At 47.2% G+C, this 17790-nt stretch overlaps 1 protein-coding gene across 8 annotated transcripts in view; it reads left to right on the plus strand.

Annotated features, from left to right (window-relative positions):
• The window catches only part of LOC132379859 (E3 ubiquitin ligase RNF157-like), an 88050-nt gene that overhangs the window by 7423 nt on the left and 62837 nt on the right, over positions 1 to 17790 (plus strand). For 5 of the 8 annotated variants that reach the window (XM_059948125.1, XM_059948124.1, XM_059948129.1 and 2 more), the window contains exons 4-7: positions 713 to 790; positions 7061 to 7207; positions 7807 to 7924; positions 10929 to 10995. In XM_059948125.1, coding sequence (XP_059804108.1) covers positions 713 to 790; positions 7061 to 7207; positions 7807 to 7924; positions 10929 to 10995 — 410 coding nt within the window. The remainder of the gene's footprint in view (positions 1 to 712; positions 791 to 7060; positions 7208 to 7806; positions 7925 to 10928; positions 10996 to 17790) is intronic. The other 3 variants (XM_059948127.1, XM_059948130.1, XM_059948131.1) reach the window with 1 other exon arrangement.

Here is a 17790-nt window from a genome sequence, read left to right on the forward strand (position 1 = left end):
CATTGAGATAATGTGTCACCCCTTCATACAAAGCACAAAGTCCAACCCAGGTGTAACTGGCAATGACATAGCTCACCAAAGGTGATAGGTGCCACACTCTGTTCCCTGGGTGCAACATAGGCCAGTCTGTTTGGGGGTCTCCTGACTCTTTGGGACCTCCTTACCCCATCATCTACTTCTTCAGATTCAGACACTCCCTGGGCTCTTTCCTGTCTATCTGCGGGGGCGGGGGTGGGGGAGGCTCCTGCCCGTCCATTACCCGTGCCATTTCCTTAGTTCTTGTTTAGGGCCATCTTGACAGGCCCTTTCCCATTCTCTGGTTTCACCTGGATCTGAATCTTCACTACATAGGGCATAACCGCCTATCAGTCAGCCAACTTGTGCTTCCCAGGTAGCCCCAGATTCCTTATGAGGCCTCGGTCTCCAGGCACTAGTTGGGAGAACCTAACCTTTTGATCATAGTTGCTCTTATTTCCTTGGTTCTGCTTGGTAGTTGAGACCTTAGCAGGTTCATAAGACTTTTTCAGCTCCCTTTTCAGATCAGACACATACTGCAGATAAGTCTTCTGTTGTAGATTTTCCCCACCAGTCCCAAAATAGAGGTCAACCACCAAACATCAGATAATAGGCTAGTAACCAGTAGCTTCATTTTGTGTACAGTTGTATTAGTGGACCAGATGCCCAATATGTTGACTCCACTTGTTCTTTCTAGTGATCTCCAAGGTTCCGAGCATGTCCAGCAAGGTCCGATTGAACCCCTCAGGCTGGGGATCACCCTGCAGGTGATAAGGTGTAGTCCTCGACTTCTTGATTCCAAAGCATTCTCAGTAACTCATGTATGAGCCTACTTTCGAAATCCTGTCCCTAATCACTATGCATCCACCTGGGAAGGCCATAATAAAAGAAATAATTACTGAGGTACTTAATGAATACTTTACTTCAGTATTCACGATGGAAAAGGATCTTGGTGATTGTAGTGATGACTCGCAGCAGACTGAAAAGCCTGAGCATGTAGATGTTAAGAAAGAGGATGTGCTGGAGCTTTTGGAAAATATCAAGATGGATAAGTCGCTGGGACTGGATGAGATGTACCCCAAGCTACTGTGGGAAGTGAGGGAGGAGATTGCTGAGCCTCTGGCGATGATCATCAATGGGGATGGGAGAGGTTCCAGAGGATTGGAGGGTTGTGGAAGTTGTTCCTTTATTCAAGAAAGGGAGTAGAGATAGCCCAGGAAATTATAGACCAGTGAATCTTACCTCAATGGTTGGAAAGTTGATGGATAAGATCCTGAAAGGCAGGATTTATGAACATTTGGAGAGGTATAATATGATTAGGAATAGTCAGCATGGCTTTGTCAAGGGCATTACATGCCTTACGATCCTGATTGAATTTTTTGAGGTTGTGACTAAACTCATTGATGAAGGAAGAGCGGTAGATGTAGTGTATATGGATTTCAGCAAGGCATTTGATAAGATATCCCATGCAAGGCTTATTGAGAAAGTAAGGAGGCATGGGATCCAAGGGGACATTGCCTTGTGGATCCAGAACTGGCTTGCCCACAGAAGGCAAAGAGTGCTTGTAGACGGGTCATATTCTGCATGGAGGTTGGTCACCAGTGGACTGCCTCAGGGATCTGTTTTGGGACCCCATGTCTTTGTGATTTTTATAAATGACCTGGATGAGGAAGTGGAGGGATGGATTAGTAAGTTTGCTGATGACACAAAGATTGGAGGTGTTGTGGATATTGTGGAGGGTTGTCAGAGGTTACAGCGGGACATTGATAGAATGCACAACTGGGCTGAGAAGTGGCAGATGGAGTTCAACCCACATAAGTGTGAAGTGGTTCATTTTGGTAGGTCAAATATGATGGCAGAATATAGTATTAATGGTAAGACTCTTGGCAGTGTGGAGGATCAGAGGGATCTTGGGGTCCGAGTCCATAAGGATGCTCAAAGCAGCTGTGCAGGTTGACTCTGTGGTTAAAAAGGCATGCGGTGTATTGGCCTTCATCAATTGTGGAATTGAATTTAGGAGCTGAGAGGTAATGTGGCTATATAGGACCCTGGTCAGACCCCACTTGGAGTACTGTGCTCAGTTCTAGTCACCTCACTACAGGAAGGATGTGGAAGCCATAGAAAGGGTGCAGAGGAGATTTACTAGTAAGTTGCCTGGATTGGGAGCATGCCTAATGAGAATAGGTTGAGTGAACTCAGCCTTTTCTCCTTGGAGCGACGGAGGATAAGAGGTGACCTGATAGAGGTGTATAAGATGATGAGAGGCATTGATCGTGTGGATAGTCAGAGGCTTTTTCCCAGGGCTGAAATGGTTGCCACAAGAGGACACAGGTCTAAGGTGCTGGAGAATAGGTACAGAGGAGATGTCAGGGGTAAGTTTTTTACTCAGAGAGTGGTGAGTGCGTGGAAAGGGCTGCCGGCAACGATGGTGGAGGCGGATACAATAGGGTCTTTTAAGAGACTTTTGGATAGGTACATGGTGCTTAGAAAAATAGAGGGCTATGGGTAAGCCTAGTAATTTCTAATGTGGGGACACGTTTGGCACAACTTTGTGGGCTGAAGTGTCTGTATTGTGCTGTAGGTTTTCTATGTTCTGGGTTCTAAATAGTTCTCCCATAACACATTGGCTATGGTGGATACCCTCTGATTTTTGGTAGGCAAGGCTTGCTTGGTGATCTGTAATAACCAAGACATTCGTCATGTTGCTGGCATTGGGCTCTATTGACAGGAAATCCAAACACACCAGGTCAAGTGGCCCCGCACTCTGCAAGTGGGATAACGGAGTGGCCCTCATAGGCAGCGTCTTCCTTGGTATACTGTACATCAATTGCATGACTTGCAGTACTCTTCGACCTCTGGCTTTATTTGGGGCCAGTAGAACTGATCTCTGAGTAATCTATAGGTCTTGTCAATGCCCAAATGGCTGAAATCATCATGAAGTGACTTCAACACAGTCCTCTGATACCTCTTAGGTAAAACCGGCTGGGAATGCTGAGGCTTGTCCAGAGGCAACATGACTAGTATAGGATCTGGTTCCTTAACTCCAATCTTGGCCATTCTCTCAGTTGTAGAGACACTGCAGAGTGTTTTCATCTTGTCCACTTGGGTTATGTCCTGTTTCGCAACTGCTCACCAAACTGTACCAATGTGTAGTTCATCTTGTTGAGTTGCGGCCCCTTCCCCAGGACTCAATTCTGGCAACTGCTTTGTCTTCAGGTTGTAGTAAGCTTGTGGAATGGCATCAGCAGAAGCTCTGAAATGATCTACTGCTTGATTCTGCCCTTGCCTTTTCTGAGCCTTCCCCATGATGGAAAGCTGGCACATGGTTTTGACTCCACTGGTAGGAATGCTCTCCCACTGTCCAGACCTGTCCAGACCTTCGTGTGCATGTCAGGACAATGCAAGGGCATCAATGTTTCGACTCCCCGGCTGGTACTTCAGGCTGAAATCAGGAAGATAATGCCATCAACCACGGATGGTCTGTTGCATCTAATTTCACCAAGGTCAGGATATAAGTTAATGGGTTGTTGTCCATCCTTACCTCAAATTTGGCACTGTATAGATAGTCGCTTAGCTTATCTACCACAGCCCATTTCAATGCCAGGAACTCCAATTTGTGTGTGGGGTAGTTTTGCTCAGTGTGTGACAAACTCTAGTTAACAAATGCAACAGGTCTCAACTCTGTGCCCTGAACCTGATACAGGACACCCCTAAGCCCTCTCTGCTGGCATTTGTGTGCAGTACATACGGCAACCAGGGGTGCTGCAAAAGCCAGCATAGGCACTTTCATCAGCAGCTCCCTTAGCAACTGAAAGGCCTCTTTGCATTCGCATCCCATCTCACTCCAAAAGGCTCTGAAGGGCTAAGATAATCTTTATCATGCTTTCCTTTTATCCTTCATGAACCTCTGATAGTATCCAAAGAACCCAAGGAACGAGCGCAAAGTGCTCACAATCTGGGGCCTTGGTCATGTGATCACTGCCTCTATCTTAGACAGATCTGTAGCTACTCCATCCATGAGACTATGTGTCCAACATAGTTGACAGCCGCCTTGCAGAACTGGCACATGTCCAAGCAAAATTTTAATCTTTCAGCTTTCAGGTGGCCCTGCACCTTCAGTAGCCTCGCTTCATGTTCCTCCAAGGTCGATCTGAACACTATGAGACCATCTAGGTATACCAATACCTCAAGCAAGTTCATATCCCCGTTTTCACCGTGACATGCTGGAAAGTCTCCAGGGCTCCTAATATACACTGACTCATCCTTTCAAACTGGAAGAATCCCAGCAGATGTATAAATGCCATCTTCTCTTTGTTTGGCTCACTCATGGGGATCTGATAATACCCACTCCTCAAGTCCAGCACACTGAACCACTTCACACCACTCAGGCCAGTGTGTCCTCAATTCTTGGGACTGTATACTGGTTGGGGACTGTACACCTTTACAGAGTCTGATAGTCCACACACATTCGTACCATCCCATTCTTCATCCCGGCCACCACTACTGGAGTTCCCTTCAACTTCCACAGTGGCTGCCGAACATCCTCCACCTCTGCAGGCGCCAGTCGCCATGACCTTTATCTGAACAGGGTGTTCTCTGGCACCCAGATGGTGTGAAGAGTGCTCATGGAACAACCCACATCAAACTCGTCAGTAGAAAAAACATCTTCCAGCTTCAACATCTTCTTTATCAACCACCTCTCCCAATCCGCAGGTACCAGGGAGTCCCTAAAGTTGAATGACTCTGCAGTCAACTTTCCCTTTTTTGGGGAGAGTTTCTCCCTGGCTTGTCTCACAGGACACTAGTCATTACCATCACTAGGAAGAGGTGCAAGATTGGTATCCCCTGCCTGAGGGTGACCTCCTGCTCCAAAGTGTTCTTGACACTTACTATCATCCTGTGCACCTGTACAACCGAGGATTCTGCAGGTCGGGCCTCACCAGTATCCCAGCAGGTAAGCATGATTCCTCTGTGTGGTCTTCCAGAGCATCCACCAAGAGAGCCTTGGCATCAGGCATTCCAGGAAATTTGGGTTTCCCGTCACGCCCACTATTTCCCCAGGCAATAACATGACTGGTTTGGACTAGGTACCACGCAGTCCCTCGTTTATGCTCATCATCCAGCCCAGTGCGGCCACACACTTCCTCAAAAGCAGCTCGGAACACAGGGTGAATGGACAATGTTTTCAAAAAACACTCTCCAACTTTCTCTTTGTAGGCTCCCACTAGCCTCCTCACAATAGGAGTACTTATCCCCACAAGAACTGAAGCTTCACTCTTCTCGAACGGGTCTGGACAAAGCAATGCTAACGTATCAAGAACCTTAGCTACTCCCACATCTGCCTCTGAAAACGCCAGCTTCAATGACAAGTAACCACCATACGGATGGTCATCTGTACTAAGACCCCAGATCTCTAGCGCACTGTTACATCAATTGTAAATGTGTCAAATACCAGTGTAAAACAAATGGTACAATATATTAACCTGAGAGCCGGTGTCAAGTATGGGTCTAGCATAAATACCCTCAATCTGTAATGGTACATTGGAACTTGGCCCCACTAAGCCTTCAGGAATAGGGTATTTTGCTCTAGGGTGTTCCTTGAGATATTGCTGGGAATGTGTTCCCTCTGAAGGTGTAGCATGCATTTATGTTACCATATACAGCCTTGAGATTAAATTCCTTGTGGACATACTCAATAAATCCATAGAATAATAACCATTACAGAATCAATGAAAGTCCACACCAAACTGGGTGTTCAGCCAGTATGTAAAAGACAACAAACTGTTCAAGTACAAAAGGAAAGAAATAATAATAGTAGTAAATAAAGCAATAAATAATCAAGAACAAGAGGTGAGAAGGCACCGAAAATGCATCTATAGGTTGTGAGACATTTCAGTGATGGGGCAAGTGATATTCTGTGAAGTTATTCTCTTTGGTTCAAGAGCCTGATGGTTCAGGGGTAATACATGTTCTTGAACTTGGTGGTGTGAGCCCTGAGGCTCCTGCTTCTTCTTTCTGATGGTAGCAATGAGACTAGAGCATGTCCTGAGTGGTGGCAGTCCCTAATGATGGAAGCTACTTTATTGTGATAGCATATCATGCAGATGTGCACTATGGTGCCAAGGATGGACAGGATAGTGCTGTCAGACCCCTACTTTACACCCAATACACTCAAGACTGCATAGCCAGATTCTAGTTCACACTGTCATTCACTCCACTCAACGTGGTGGCCTCTATCAGCCTGCAATAATCTCACCTGTGTTACTGTGAACATCTCACCTACATCACTATGATCACCAAGCTTGAATCATCACACATACATCACTGAGAACATTTCACTTACATCACTGTTATCACCAACCAGTGATCATCTCACCTACGTCACTGTAATTATCTCATCTATGTCACTGTGATCACCAATCTGTGATCAACTCACCATCATCACTGTGATCACCAGCTTGTGATCATCTTCCGTACATCACTGTGATAATTTCATCTAGATCACTGTGATCACCAACCTGTGATCCTCTCCACCTATGGATCACACAGCCCTATGTTTTCCATTGCCAAGCCAGTATTGGATCCTGTGTATGTGTGTGTGCGTGAGAGAGAGAGAGGGACAGAGCTAATCCCATACAGAGAATGAGCGAAAGAGAGAGAAAACAAACGTGTTGGAATCACTCAGTTGCTGTATCTCTGCAGATAGAAACTGAGGCAAAGTTTCAAGTTGAAAAGCAAGTTTAAAAATTAGTTTAATTCAAAAGGTTCACCAAAATGGTTCCAGGGTTGATGGACTGGAGATGGACTAGATTTGTAGTGAAGTGGTGGGGGTTGAGGGATTTAACATCAGGAGGGTGGGACTCAAGAGTGTAGTGGGATGATGTGATGACAGAATCAGTTCTTCCTGGTGGTGTAAATGTACAACCTGAGGAGTAACAAGGGGAGTGCAGGTTTTCAGGACCATGGTGCTGGAAGAGACATGATAGATAGAATGACCTGCTGTTGTGACTCCAAGACTTCATGTCCTTTCCCCCACATCCCCCAGATGCCCAGAGGAAGTGCAGAGCCCAGAGGGGGACAGTTCCATACTAAAAGTTCCCTACAACGTGGAGTTCACCTTCGATGCTGACGCACAAGTGGCTATAACCATCTACTACCAGGCCACTGAGGAGTTCCACAATGGCTGTGCCAGGTGAGAGCCCATCTCCCCAGTAAAGTACTAGCCTCAATAATGGAGGGTGGTGAGAAATGGTCCCTGGAATTGGGGGTGGGGGAAGACCTGTCTCAGGGAGTGGGGGAGTGGGGAACTGGTCCCATTATGGAAGAAACACAGTTCCATGGGTGGGGAGGGTTGAGAGCTGGTCGTGTGCTGGGATGTGGGAAGAGACCCAGTACCATGCTAGGTTAAAGCGTGAGCTGGTCTGGGGATGGGGTGGGGGGAGACGTGTTATCATGGGTGCTGAGTGGAGGGTTGGTGGGGAGAGAAAATCCCAGGAGTGGTGGGGGAGAGACCCAGTCTGTGGGTGGTATCAGGTTGGAGTGGGGATTCATTCCCATGGGTTGGGGTTGAGAAAGTCCCGGGAGTGGAGGGGTGGAACAAGGAGACCTGATCCTGAGAGCAGTTGGGTAGTTGAGGGGGCACCCTTGGGATCACTATTCATCCAGAGTCACCAGACAGATGTAACCTTACTGAGAGTGGGGGCTTACTGGGGTAGAGCAACACGTGTGTTGTGGGGGGGTGTGGAGGTACAGCCTTCGCCTGTGACACTATTATCAATGATTTCTGCACAGCTACATCTCGAAGGACTGCTCCCTACAGTCGGAGACTGTCCATTACAGGCGTGGCGTCTGCCAGCAATTCTGTTTGCCGACTCACACCATTGATCCTTCGGACTGGATGGATGAGGAGGTGGGTGGGGGTATCCACGTTTTCACATGTAGTGCAGTGTTTCCATTCGGCCCATCCTCTTGGGTCTCACACTGGATACAAAAAAAAAACACAAGGTTCCCTTCTTAGATGTCCCCAGACCATTTCGGTAAACCCTCTGTCCTGCAGCCAACTGCAGGCAGTAATGAGATCTCATCTCATTCTGAGAGATGGGGGCATTTTGGCTTTTATAATAATAACACTAAATGCTGAGCAGGTCAGGCAGAATCTGTAGAAAGACAAATAGTTACTACAGTTAGATGGGCAGGAGGTATCATGAGGGGTATGAGCTGGGGCTGTCTGGGTGGGGTTGTAGACAGTTATTGTGAAATTGAGAGACAGGACAAAGAATGCCTGAGGGTGGCAGCACAGACATGAAGAAGACAATTGATACTTTCCTTCATTAGCTGAGGAGTGACCTGAGTGTCGTTTATAAAGTTGTGAGAAACATAGACAGGGTGGATGGTCACAGTCTAGAACATATTGCCAGAGAAGATGGTGGAAGCGGGTATGATAAAATGTCTAAAAGGCATTTAGACCAACATGAGAACATGCAGGGAATGGAGGGATATAGACCATGTTATATCCATTCATGGCCATGTCATGGTCTATATCAGGGGTTCCCAATCTGGGGTCCACTGACCCTTTGGTTAATGGTAAGGGTCTATGGCATAAAAAAAGGTGGAGCAGAGGGATCTGGGGGTACATGTCCACAGATCCCTGAAAGTTGCCTCACAGGTAGATAGGGTAGTTAAGAAAGCTTATGGGGTGTTAGCTTTCATAAGTCGAGGGATAGAGTGTAAGAGACACGATGTAATGATGCAGCTCCATAAAACTCTGGTTAGGCCACACTTGGAGTACTATGTCCAGTTCTGGTCGCCTCACTATAGGAAGGATGTGGAAGCATTGGAAAGGGTACAGAGGAGATTTACCAGGATGCTGCCTGGTTTAGAATGGATTCTGATCAGAGATTAAGGGAGCTAGGGCTTTACTGTTTGGAGAGAAGGAGGATGAGAGGAGACATGATAGAGGTGTACAAGATATTAAGAAGAATAGATAGAGTAGGTAGCCAGAGCCTCTTCCCCAGGGCACCACTGCTCAGTACAAGAAGACGTGACTTTAAGGTAAGGGGTGGGAAGTTCAAGGAGGATATTAGAGGAAGGTTTTTTACTCAGAGAGTGGTTGGTGCGTGGAATGCACTTCCTGAGTCAGTGGTGAAGGCAGATACACTAGTGAAGTTTAAGAGACTACCAGACAGGTATATGGAGGAATTTAAGGTGGGGGGGGTTATATTGGAGGCAGGGTTTGAGGGTTGGCACAACATTGTGGGCCGAAGGGCCTGTAATGTGCTGTACTATTCTGTGTTCTATGTTGTAAAAGGTTGGGAACCCCTGGTCTATTTCATAGATCCTGATTGTTAACACAATCATCCCTCAGAGGCTGGTGGGTAAATTATGTTCGTTGGTACTCAACATTCTCTTTGTAACTGGATCTTGGACTTCTTGACATAAAGACCCCAGTTGGCTACAACATCTCAAGCTCCATCATGCAAAGCCCCCAGGGTTGTGTGCTCAGCCCGCTGCTGTTCGTACTGCTGACTCAGAACTGTATGGCCACATCCAGATCAAGCTGCATTATCAAGTTCACTGATGATACAATAGCAGTTGGCCTCATCAGCAACAATGATAAGTCAGCATACAGAGAAGAGTTAGACAAGCTTATCAATTGGTGCAAGAACAACATCCTGAGTCAACAAGACAAAGGAAATGACTGTGGACTTTCAGGAAGGCACAGGTCGACCACTCTCCAATTCACATCAATGACTCTGCTATGCAGAGTGTGAAGAGCACGAAGTTCTTTGTAGTGCACATAACGGACGATCTAACCTAGATCACCGAGCACCTCACTCGTCAAGAAGGCCCAGTGGCACCTACGCTGTTTGAGGAGATTGAGGCATGCAAGGCTCCCTGTCCCCATTTTAACAATTTTCTACAGGAGCACTACTAAGATACCAGGTGTCCTGTCTGGCTGCATCATTCTTGGGTATGGAAGTTGCAAGGTATCGAACCACAAGACCATACAGAAGACATTAAAAACTGCCAAGAGGATCATTAGGGTCTCCCTCCCTCCTATTTGTGAAATTTACCAGAAATGTTGCAGATGAAGGGCTCAAAGCATTGTTGAGGATCCTACCACCTATCCCACTATCATCAGGAAGGAGGTACAGAAGCATCAAGACTATGATCACCAGACTGGGTAACAACTTCCTCCCTCAGGCTGTGAAACTAATGAATAGCCTGCCACCACCAAGATTTGTCACTAGGACAATGAGCTGTTTACTGCTTGTTATTTGTCGTTTACCTGTGTTGCGCTACATGAGTTTTTGATGATACTTTATTAACTTAATTATGTTATTTTGTTTGTGTGCTATGTGTGATATATGTACAGTCAGATGACAAACTTGAACTTGAAAATGCAGGCAGAGAGGATTGGTGTATGTAATGGTCAACATGTATGTGATGGGCTGAAGGGCCTCTTCCTGTTTTATTCCCACCCTGCTCAGCTCAGTTCTTGGTGTCTTACTAAGGCAGATGAGGGGTGAGGGTCAGAGAGTTGGGGGAGGGTCTGGATTACAGAAAGATGAGGGGTGAGGGTCAGAGAGTTGGGGGAGGATCTGGATTACAGAAAGATGAGGGGTGAGGGTCAGAGAGTTGGGGGAGGGTCTGGATTACAGAAAGATGAGGGGTGAGGGTTAGAGAGTTGGGGGAGGATCTGGATTACAGAAAGATGAGGGGTGAGGGGTGAGGGTCAGAGAGTTGGGGGAGGATCTGGATTACAGAGGCACAAACACATAGTGTAGTGAGTTTGGAGTTTTGGGAGCTGGAGGGCAGGGGGTTGGGCTTGGCACTCCTTTTGGAGAGTGAGGGAAGAAATCAGTTTTGAGATCTGAACCCCAAGTTTTGACCTTCATCTTGTCTCTTCCCAGCTGGTTTGTAATGCTGATGGCACTGTATACCCAATGGTGATCCATGCAGTTGTGGATGAAGGAGAAGGTAAGGAGAGTGGGGTCTATGTCAATAGACAATAGGTGCAGAAGTAGACCTTTCAGCCCTTTGAGCCTGCACCGTCATTTTGAGATCATGGCTGATCATCTACTATCAATACCCGGTTCCTGCCTTGTCCCCATATCCCTTGATTCCCCTATCCATAAGATACCTATCTAGCTCCTTCTTGAAAGCATCCAGAGAATTGGCCTCCACTGCCTTCCGAGGCAATGCATTCCAGACCCCCACAACTCTCTGGGAGAAGAAGTTTTTCCTTAACTCTGTCCTAAATGACCTACCCCTTATTCTCAAACCACGCCCTCTGGTACTGGACTCTCCCAGCATCTGGAACATATTTCCTGCCTCTATCTTGTCCAATCCCTTAATAATCTTATATGTTGCAATCAGATCCCCTCACAATCTCCTTAATTCCAGCGTGTACAAGCCCAGTCTCTCTAACCTCTCTGTGTAACACAGTCCTGACATCCCAGGAATTAACCTTGTGAATCTATGCTGCACTTCCCCTACAGCCAGGATGTCCTTCTTTAACCCTGGAGACCAAAACTGTACACAACACTCCAGGTGTGGTCTCACCAGGGCCCTGTACAAATGCAAGAGGATTTCCTTGCTCTTGTACTCAGTTCCCTTTGTAATAAAGGCCAACATTTCATTAGCCTTCTTCACTGCCTGCTGCACTTGCTCATTCACCTTCAGTGACTGATGAACAGGGACTCCTAGGTCTCTTTGTATTTCTCCCTTACCTAACTTTACACCATTCAGATAATAATCTGCCTTCCTGTTCTTACTCCCAAAGTGGATAACCTCACACTTACTCACATTAAACGTCATCTGCCAAGTATCTGCCCACTCACCCAGCCTATCCAAGTCACCCTGAATTCTCCTAACATCCTCATCACATGTCACACTGCTACCCAGCTTAGTATCATCAGCAAACTTGCTGATGTTTTTCTCAATGCCTTCATCTAAATCGTCCACCTTTGTCATGTGAATAAAACATGAACAACCCAAACCCAATCCCCAATCTTCAACCCAAACCCTCAACACTGAATTTCAACCCAAATCCTCAACCCCCCAACCCCCAACCCAAATTCCCAACAGTAACCCCCAGCCGCAATCCCCTACCCAATACCCTGACCAAACACAACCCCAATCCCCATCACCAAACTTAATCCACAAATACAACCCCAAACAAAATCCCCAATCCCAAACTCCAAACCGCAACTCTAATCCCCAACCCAATCCCCAAACCTTAAATCCAATCCACAATCTTCAACTCCAATCCACAATCTTCAACTCCAGTCTCCAACCCCAAACCCCAATCCCTAATCCTAATTCCAATCCCAAAACCCCAAATCTATTCCCCAAACCCAATCCCCAACCCCAGCCTCCAACCCAACTCAACCCACAATCCCTGATCCCCAACCCTCAATCTGCAACTCTAACCCAAAAGCAATACCCCAAACCAAATCCTCAAAACCAAAATCCCAATCCCAAATCCTAACCAAAACCCCAATCCTATCCAACTCTCAAACCAAAATCCCCAATCCCTAATCCCAACCCCAATGCCCAATATTAACCCCTAAATCCCCAATCTATTACCCCAACCACCAATTCCCAAACCCCCACCCCAAATGCTAATTCTCAGCTTCACCCTACAACCCCAATCCCCAATTCCCCAAATCCTTAACCAAAAACCCCAACCCCAGTCCAAAATCCCCAATCACCAGCCTCAATCTCTTTTCCCAACCCCAATCCCATATCCCCAATCCCCAACCCGACCCCAACTGTAAATTGCCATCATCCAATCCCTATCACCAGTCCTCAATGCCGAACACCCAATCCCCAAACACAGCAACCCTCAACCCCAGCCCCCAAACAATCTCCAACCCCCAATCACCCAGCCTTATCCCAATCGATATCCCTATTCACTTATCTCCAACCTAAACCACCAATCCCCAACCCATGCTCAATCTCAATCCCCTATCTCCAACCCTAACCTCTAACCCAACCTCAACCCACAATCCCCAATATCAAACCCCAACCCCAAACCTAATCCCCAATTCTCAACCCCCAACCACATACCTAATATCTAATCCTCAATCTGCAACCCTAACTCAAACCCCCAACACCCAAAACCAACCCCATTCCCAATCCCCAATCTATAATTCCAACCACCAATCCTAATCCCCAATATATAATTCCAACCACCAATCCCAAACCCCAGTCCTCAACCCCCAATCCTCAAGTCCAACATTCAATCCCCAATCCACAACCCCAGTGTTGATTTCCAAACCTAAACCCAACTCCAACACAAAATCCCTAATCCCAATTGCCAGCTCCAAGCCCCAACCGTCAATCCACAACCCAAAACTGCAACGCAATCCCAAACCTCACTCCCCAGTCCCAAGCCCCAACCCCAACCATCAACCTCCAAGCCCCAATCCCTATCCCGAACTCTCAACCCTGAGCCCAAATCCCCACCCCAACCCTAAACCCAAATTCCAATGCCAAACCCCTACACCCAATCCTCAACCCCAAACCCCACTACCAACCCAAACCCCCAATCCCTAATCAAAACCCCTTTACACCAACCCTAATCCAAAATCCCCAATCCCAACCCCCAACACCCAATCCTCAATCCCTAATCCCCTACCCCCAGCTCCAATTGCCAAGTCTCAACCCCAACCTGCAACACCAATCCCCAACCTCCAAGCCACAATCCATAACACTAGTCCCCATCCCCAACCCTTAACCCCCAATCCATAACCCCAACTCCCATTCCCAAACCCTAAACCCCAATCTCAACCTCAACCTCTAATTCTCCAAACCCACCCCAATCCAAAATCCCCAATCCCCAAAATCCAATCCCCAATCCTGAATCCCCTACCCCCAGCCTCAATTGCCAAATCCCAACCTCATTCTGCAATCCCAATCAAAGTCCCAACCCCCCAAGCCCCAATCCATAACACCCAATCCCCATCCGGAATCCTCAACCCCAAACCCCAATCCCCATTTCTACCCTAAACCCAAATCCCAATGCCAAAACCCCACACTCAATCCCCAACTCCCAATTCCAACCCAAACCTCCAACTGCATCCCAATCCTTAATCAAAACCCCTTAACACCAACTCTAATCCAAAATCCCCAATCCCAACCCCCAACAACCAATCCTAAATCCCTAATCCCCTACCCCCAGCTCCAATTGCCAAATTCCAACACCAACCTGCAACTCCAATCCCAAAACTCACTCCCCAGTCCCAAGCCCCAATCCCAATCAACCTTCATGTCCCAATCCATAACACCCAATCCCCATCCCCAACCCCAATCCACAAACCCAACTCCAATTCCCCAACCCCCTTTCCCACCACTAAAGCCCAATCTGAACCTCAATCCCCAATTCTCCATGCACCAACCCCAATCCAAAATCCTGAATCCCCAATCCTCAGTCCCTAATCCCTTGCTCCAGCCCTAATTGCCAAGTCCCAACTCCAACCTGTAACCCCAAACCCCACTCCCCAATCTCAAGCCCCAACCCCAGCCACCAACCCAAACCCCAACCTCCAAGCCCCAATCCATAACACTCAATCCCCATCCCAAACTCTCAACCTCAAACCCCAACCCCCAATTCCAACCCAAACTTGCAACCTCAACCCGAATCCCTAATCAAACCCCTTAACACCAACTCTAATCCAAAACTCCAAGTCCCCAATCCAACACCAACCCCCAACTCCCAACCTGAACCCCCAATTTGTAACCCCAATCCTCAAACCCAACCCCCAATCCCAATCTTAATTCAAATCTCAATTTTTAATCCCCAACCCCATCTCAATCCCCCACCCCATCTCAATCCCCCCACCACAGCCCCATCTTTAACAGCCAATGCAATCCCTAACTCCAACCCTAATCTGCAGTCATCAGCCTAATCCAATCTCCTAACACCATCCCTGAGCCCAGACCCCAATGCACAACCCCAATCCCTAATCCACAACCTGAATTTCCAACCTGCAACATCAACCTACAACCCCAGCCCCCAATCTGCAACCCAACCCCAACCCCAAACCCAATTCCCATTCTGCAACCTGCAATCCCCATCCCCAACTCCAATCCCTGATAACCAACCCACAACTCCAACACTATCCCAATCCCCAAACCCAAACCAACCCAATCGCAACCCCAAAACCACTATCTCCCAACTCCATCCTCCAACTGCATCACCCAACCCTATCCCAACCCCTAACATGATCAACCCAAACCAAATTACTTCCATCCCCCAAACTCAACTCCATTTCCAATCCCATCCTTAATCCCAACACCCAATGAGACCAGCCCTGTCCAATCCCCAACCCAAACCCCAATCACAACTCTATCCCCCGACCTCAACCCCATCCTCAATCCTCAACCAAATCACCCAACCCCTTCCCTAATCCCATCCTCAATCCCCAACCACATCACCTAACCCCATCCCCAATCCCCACCCAACACAACCAACCCCAAGTCCAGTCCCCAGCCCAAAACCCAGTCACAACTAGATCACCCAAGCTCAACGCCATCCTCAATTCCCTACTGCATCACCCAACACCATCCCCAACCTTATCCCAATCCCAATCCCAAATCCAATCCCAACCAAAACCCCAATTACAGCCCTCAACCCCAAACTCAACTACATCTCCCAACCCTGACCTGCAATCTGCTACCCCCAACCCCAAACCCCAATGCTCAACCCCATTCCAGAACTGCATCCCCCAACCCAAACACCAACCACAACCTCCAACACCAGTCCTCTACCTCAATCCCCATCACACAACTTGCCTCATCCCCAACCCTAACACAACCACAAATCCCAAGTCCCTGTCCAACCCTAACACCCTCTCAATCCCAACCCTAACAAGCTCTCAATCACAACCCTAGCCCCAAAACCAACCCTACCCCCTGCACCTCAATCACTACCCCAAGGTGACCAAGATGATGCTAAACTGTGATGTACATTGAGACAGCAGCTCAGTTTAGTTGTTTCTTAGCATTTCTTTTGGCTTGTGGGATTGTTTTGGGGACAGGATGGAGAGTTAGGGGACAGGTTAGTGTGTACAAAGATGTGGAGGAGTTAGAGGACAGGGCAGAGTCTTAGGTCTCTGCTCTGCATTCAAAGGACAATGAAGCAGACCTGTGCCATCTATGGACCAAGCCAGAATGTCCAGCCAAATGATGGGCCAACAGACAAGCATGAACGAAGGCTGGTAGCCCCTGGCCAGGGTCGTTGAGCTGTCTGTGGGTCGGTGAGTTCTGTGTGGGCAGGAGAAATAGGATCTGTTGATAAACCTTGGATCTATGAAACAGTGAAACCAGAATTCGAAACCTGGTGTTCGGGGACCCATCATTAGAAGCTTTGAGATTGAGACACAGTGCACAGGGCTTCGACAGGTCCTGTGGTCAATGCCAAGGGTCGAGAACAAAGGGTTGAATTGAAACTTTGGATGTTAAGGTCCATTTCCCAGAGCATTCTGGTCTGCAAATATTTGCAAGTCTGCTATGGTAATTGAAGGCCCAATGTCGGTGTCTCAAAATCTCAATACAGGTCCACAAAAGGCTGAAGAAGACAGGTTGCCTTCTTGGGAGTGAGGAAAGGACTGCTGGAAAATTATGCTGGGGATGTAGTAATAGGAGACAAAGAAATAGCGGATAAACTTAATAAGTATTTTGTATCAGTCTTCACTGTGGAAGACACAAGCAGGATGCCAGAAGTTCAAAAAATATCAGGGGGTAGAGTGAGTGTAGTTGTTATTACTAGAGAGAAAATGCTTGGGAAACTGAAAGGTCTGAAGGTAGATAAGTCACCTGGACCAGATGGGCTACCCCCCAGGGTTCTGAAAGAGGAGGCTAAAGAGATTGTGGATGCTTTATTAATGATCTTTTAAGAATCACTATATTCTGGAATGATTCCAGAGGACAGAAAATTGCAAATATCACTCCACTCTATAAAAAGGGAGGGAGGCAGAACAAAGAAAATTATAGGCTAGTTAGCCTGACTTCAGTGGTTGGGAAGATGTTGGAGTCTATTATTATGTTCAATATTCAATAGGTTATAATGAGATCCTTTCTCATTTTTCTAAACTTCAGTGAGTACAGTCCCAGAGCCATCAAACACTCCTCATATGCTAACCCTTTCATTCTGGGGATCATTCTTGTGAACGTCCTCTGGACCTTCTCCAATGCCAGCACATCTTTTCTTAACTGCTCACAACTCTCCAAGTGTGATCTGATCAATACTTTATAAAACCTCAGCATACAAGTCCTCTCGAAATGAATGCTAACATTGTACTTGCTTTCCTTACCACCAACTCAATCTGAGTTCAACTTGGATCTTGGATAAGTGGGAAGTGATGCATTTTGGGAAATTAACCTTGTGCAGGTTGTACATGGTGAAACACATGTCTCTGGAGTGTGTTGTAGAACAGAGACCCAGGGACAGGTTCCTAGTTCCCTGAAACTGATAACAAAGGTAAAGGGGGGGGGGGGGTGGTGGTGATGAAGATGGTGTTTGGCACACCTGGGCTAATAGTGAACTGCTTGAGGAACTCAGTGGGCTGACCAGGGAAAAGAAGTGTTGACAGTACTGTTGAGACCTGGCTTCAGGACTGAGTTGCACTGGACTTAATCAGCTGAGTTTGGAGTATTGTATGCAGTTCTGGTCACTGCATTTCAGGGATTAAGCTAGAGAAGGTCCAGAAAAGATTCTGAAGGATTGGTGGGCTTAAGTTGTCAGGAAAGATTGGATAGTGCAGGTCT

The sequence above is a fragment of the Hypanus sabinus genome, chromosome 23, assembly GCF_030144855.1.
Source record: "Hypanus sabinus isolate sHypSab1 chromosome 23, sHypSab1.hap1, whole genome shotgun sequence".
In the NCBI taxonomy this organism is placed as follows: Eukaryota; Metazoa; Chordata; class Chondrichthyes; order Myliobatiformes; family Dasyatidae; genus Hypanus; species Hypanus sabinus.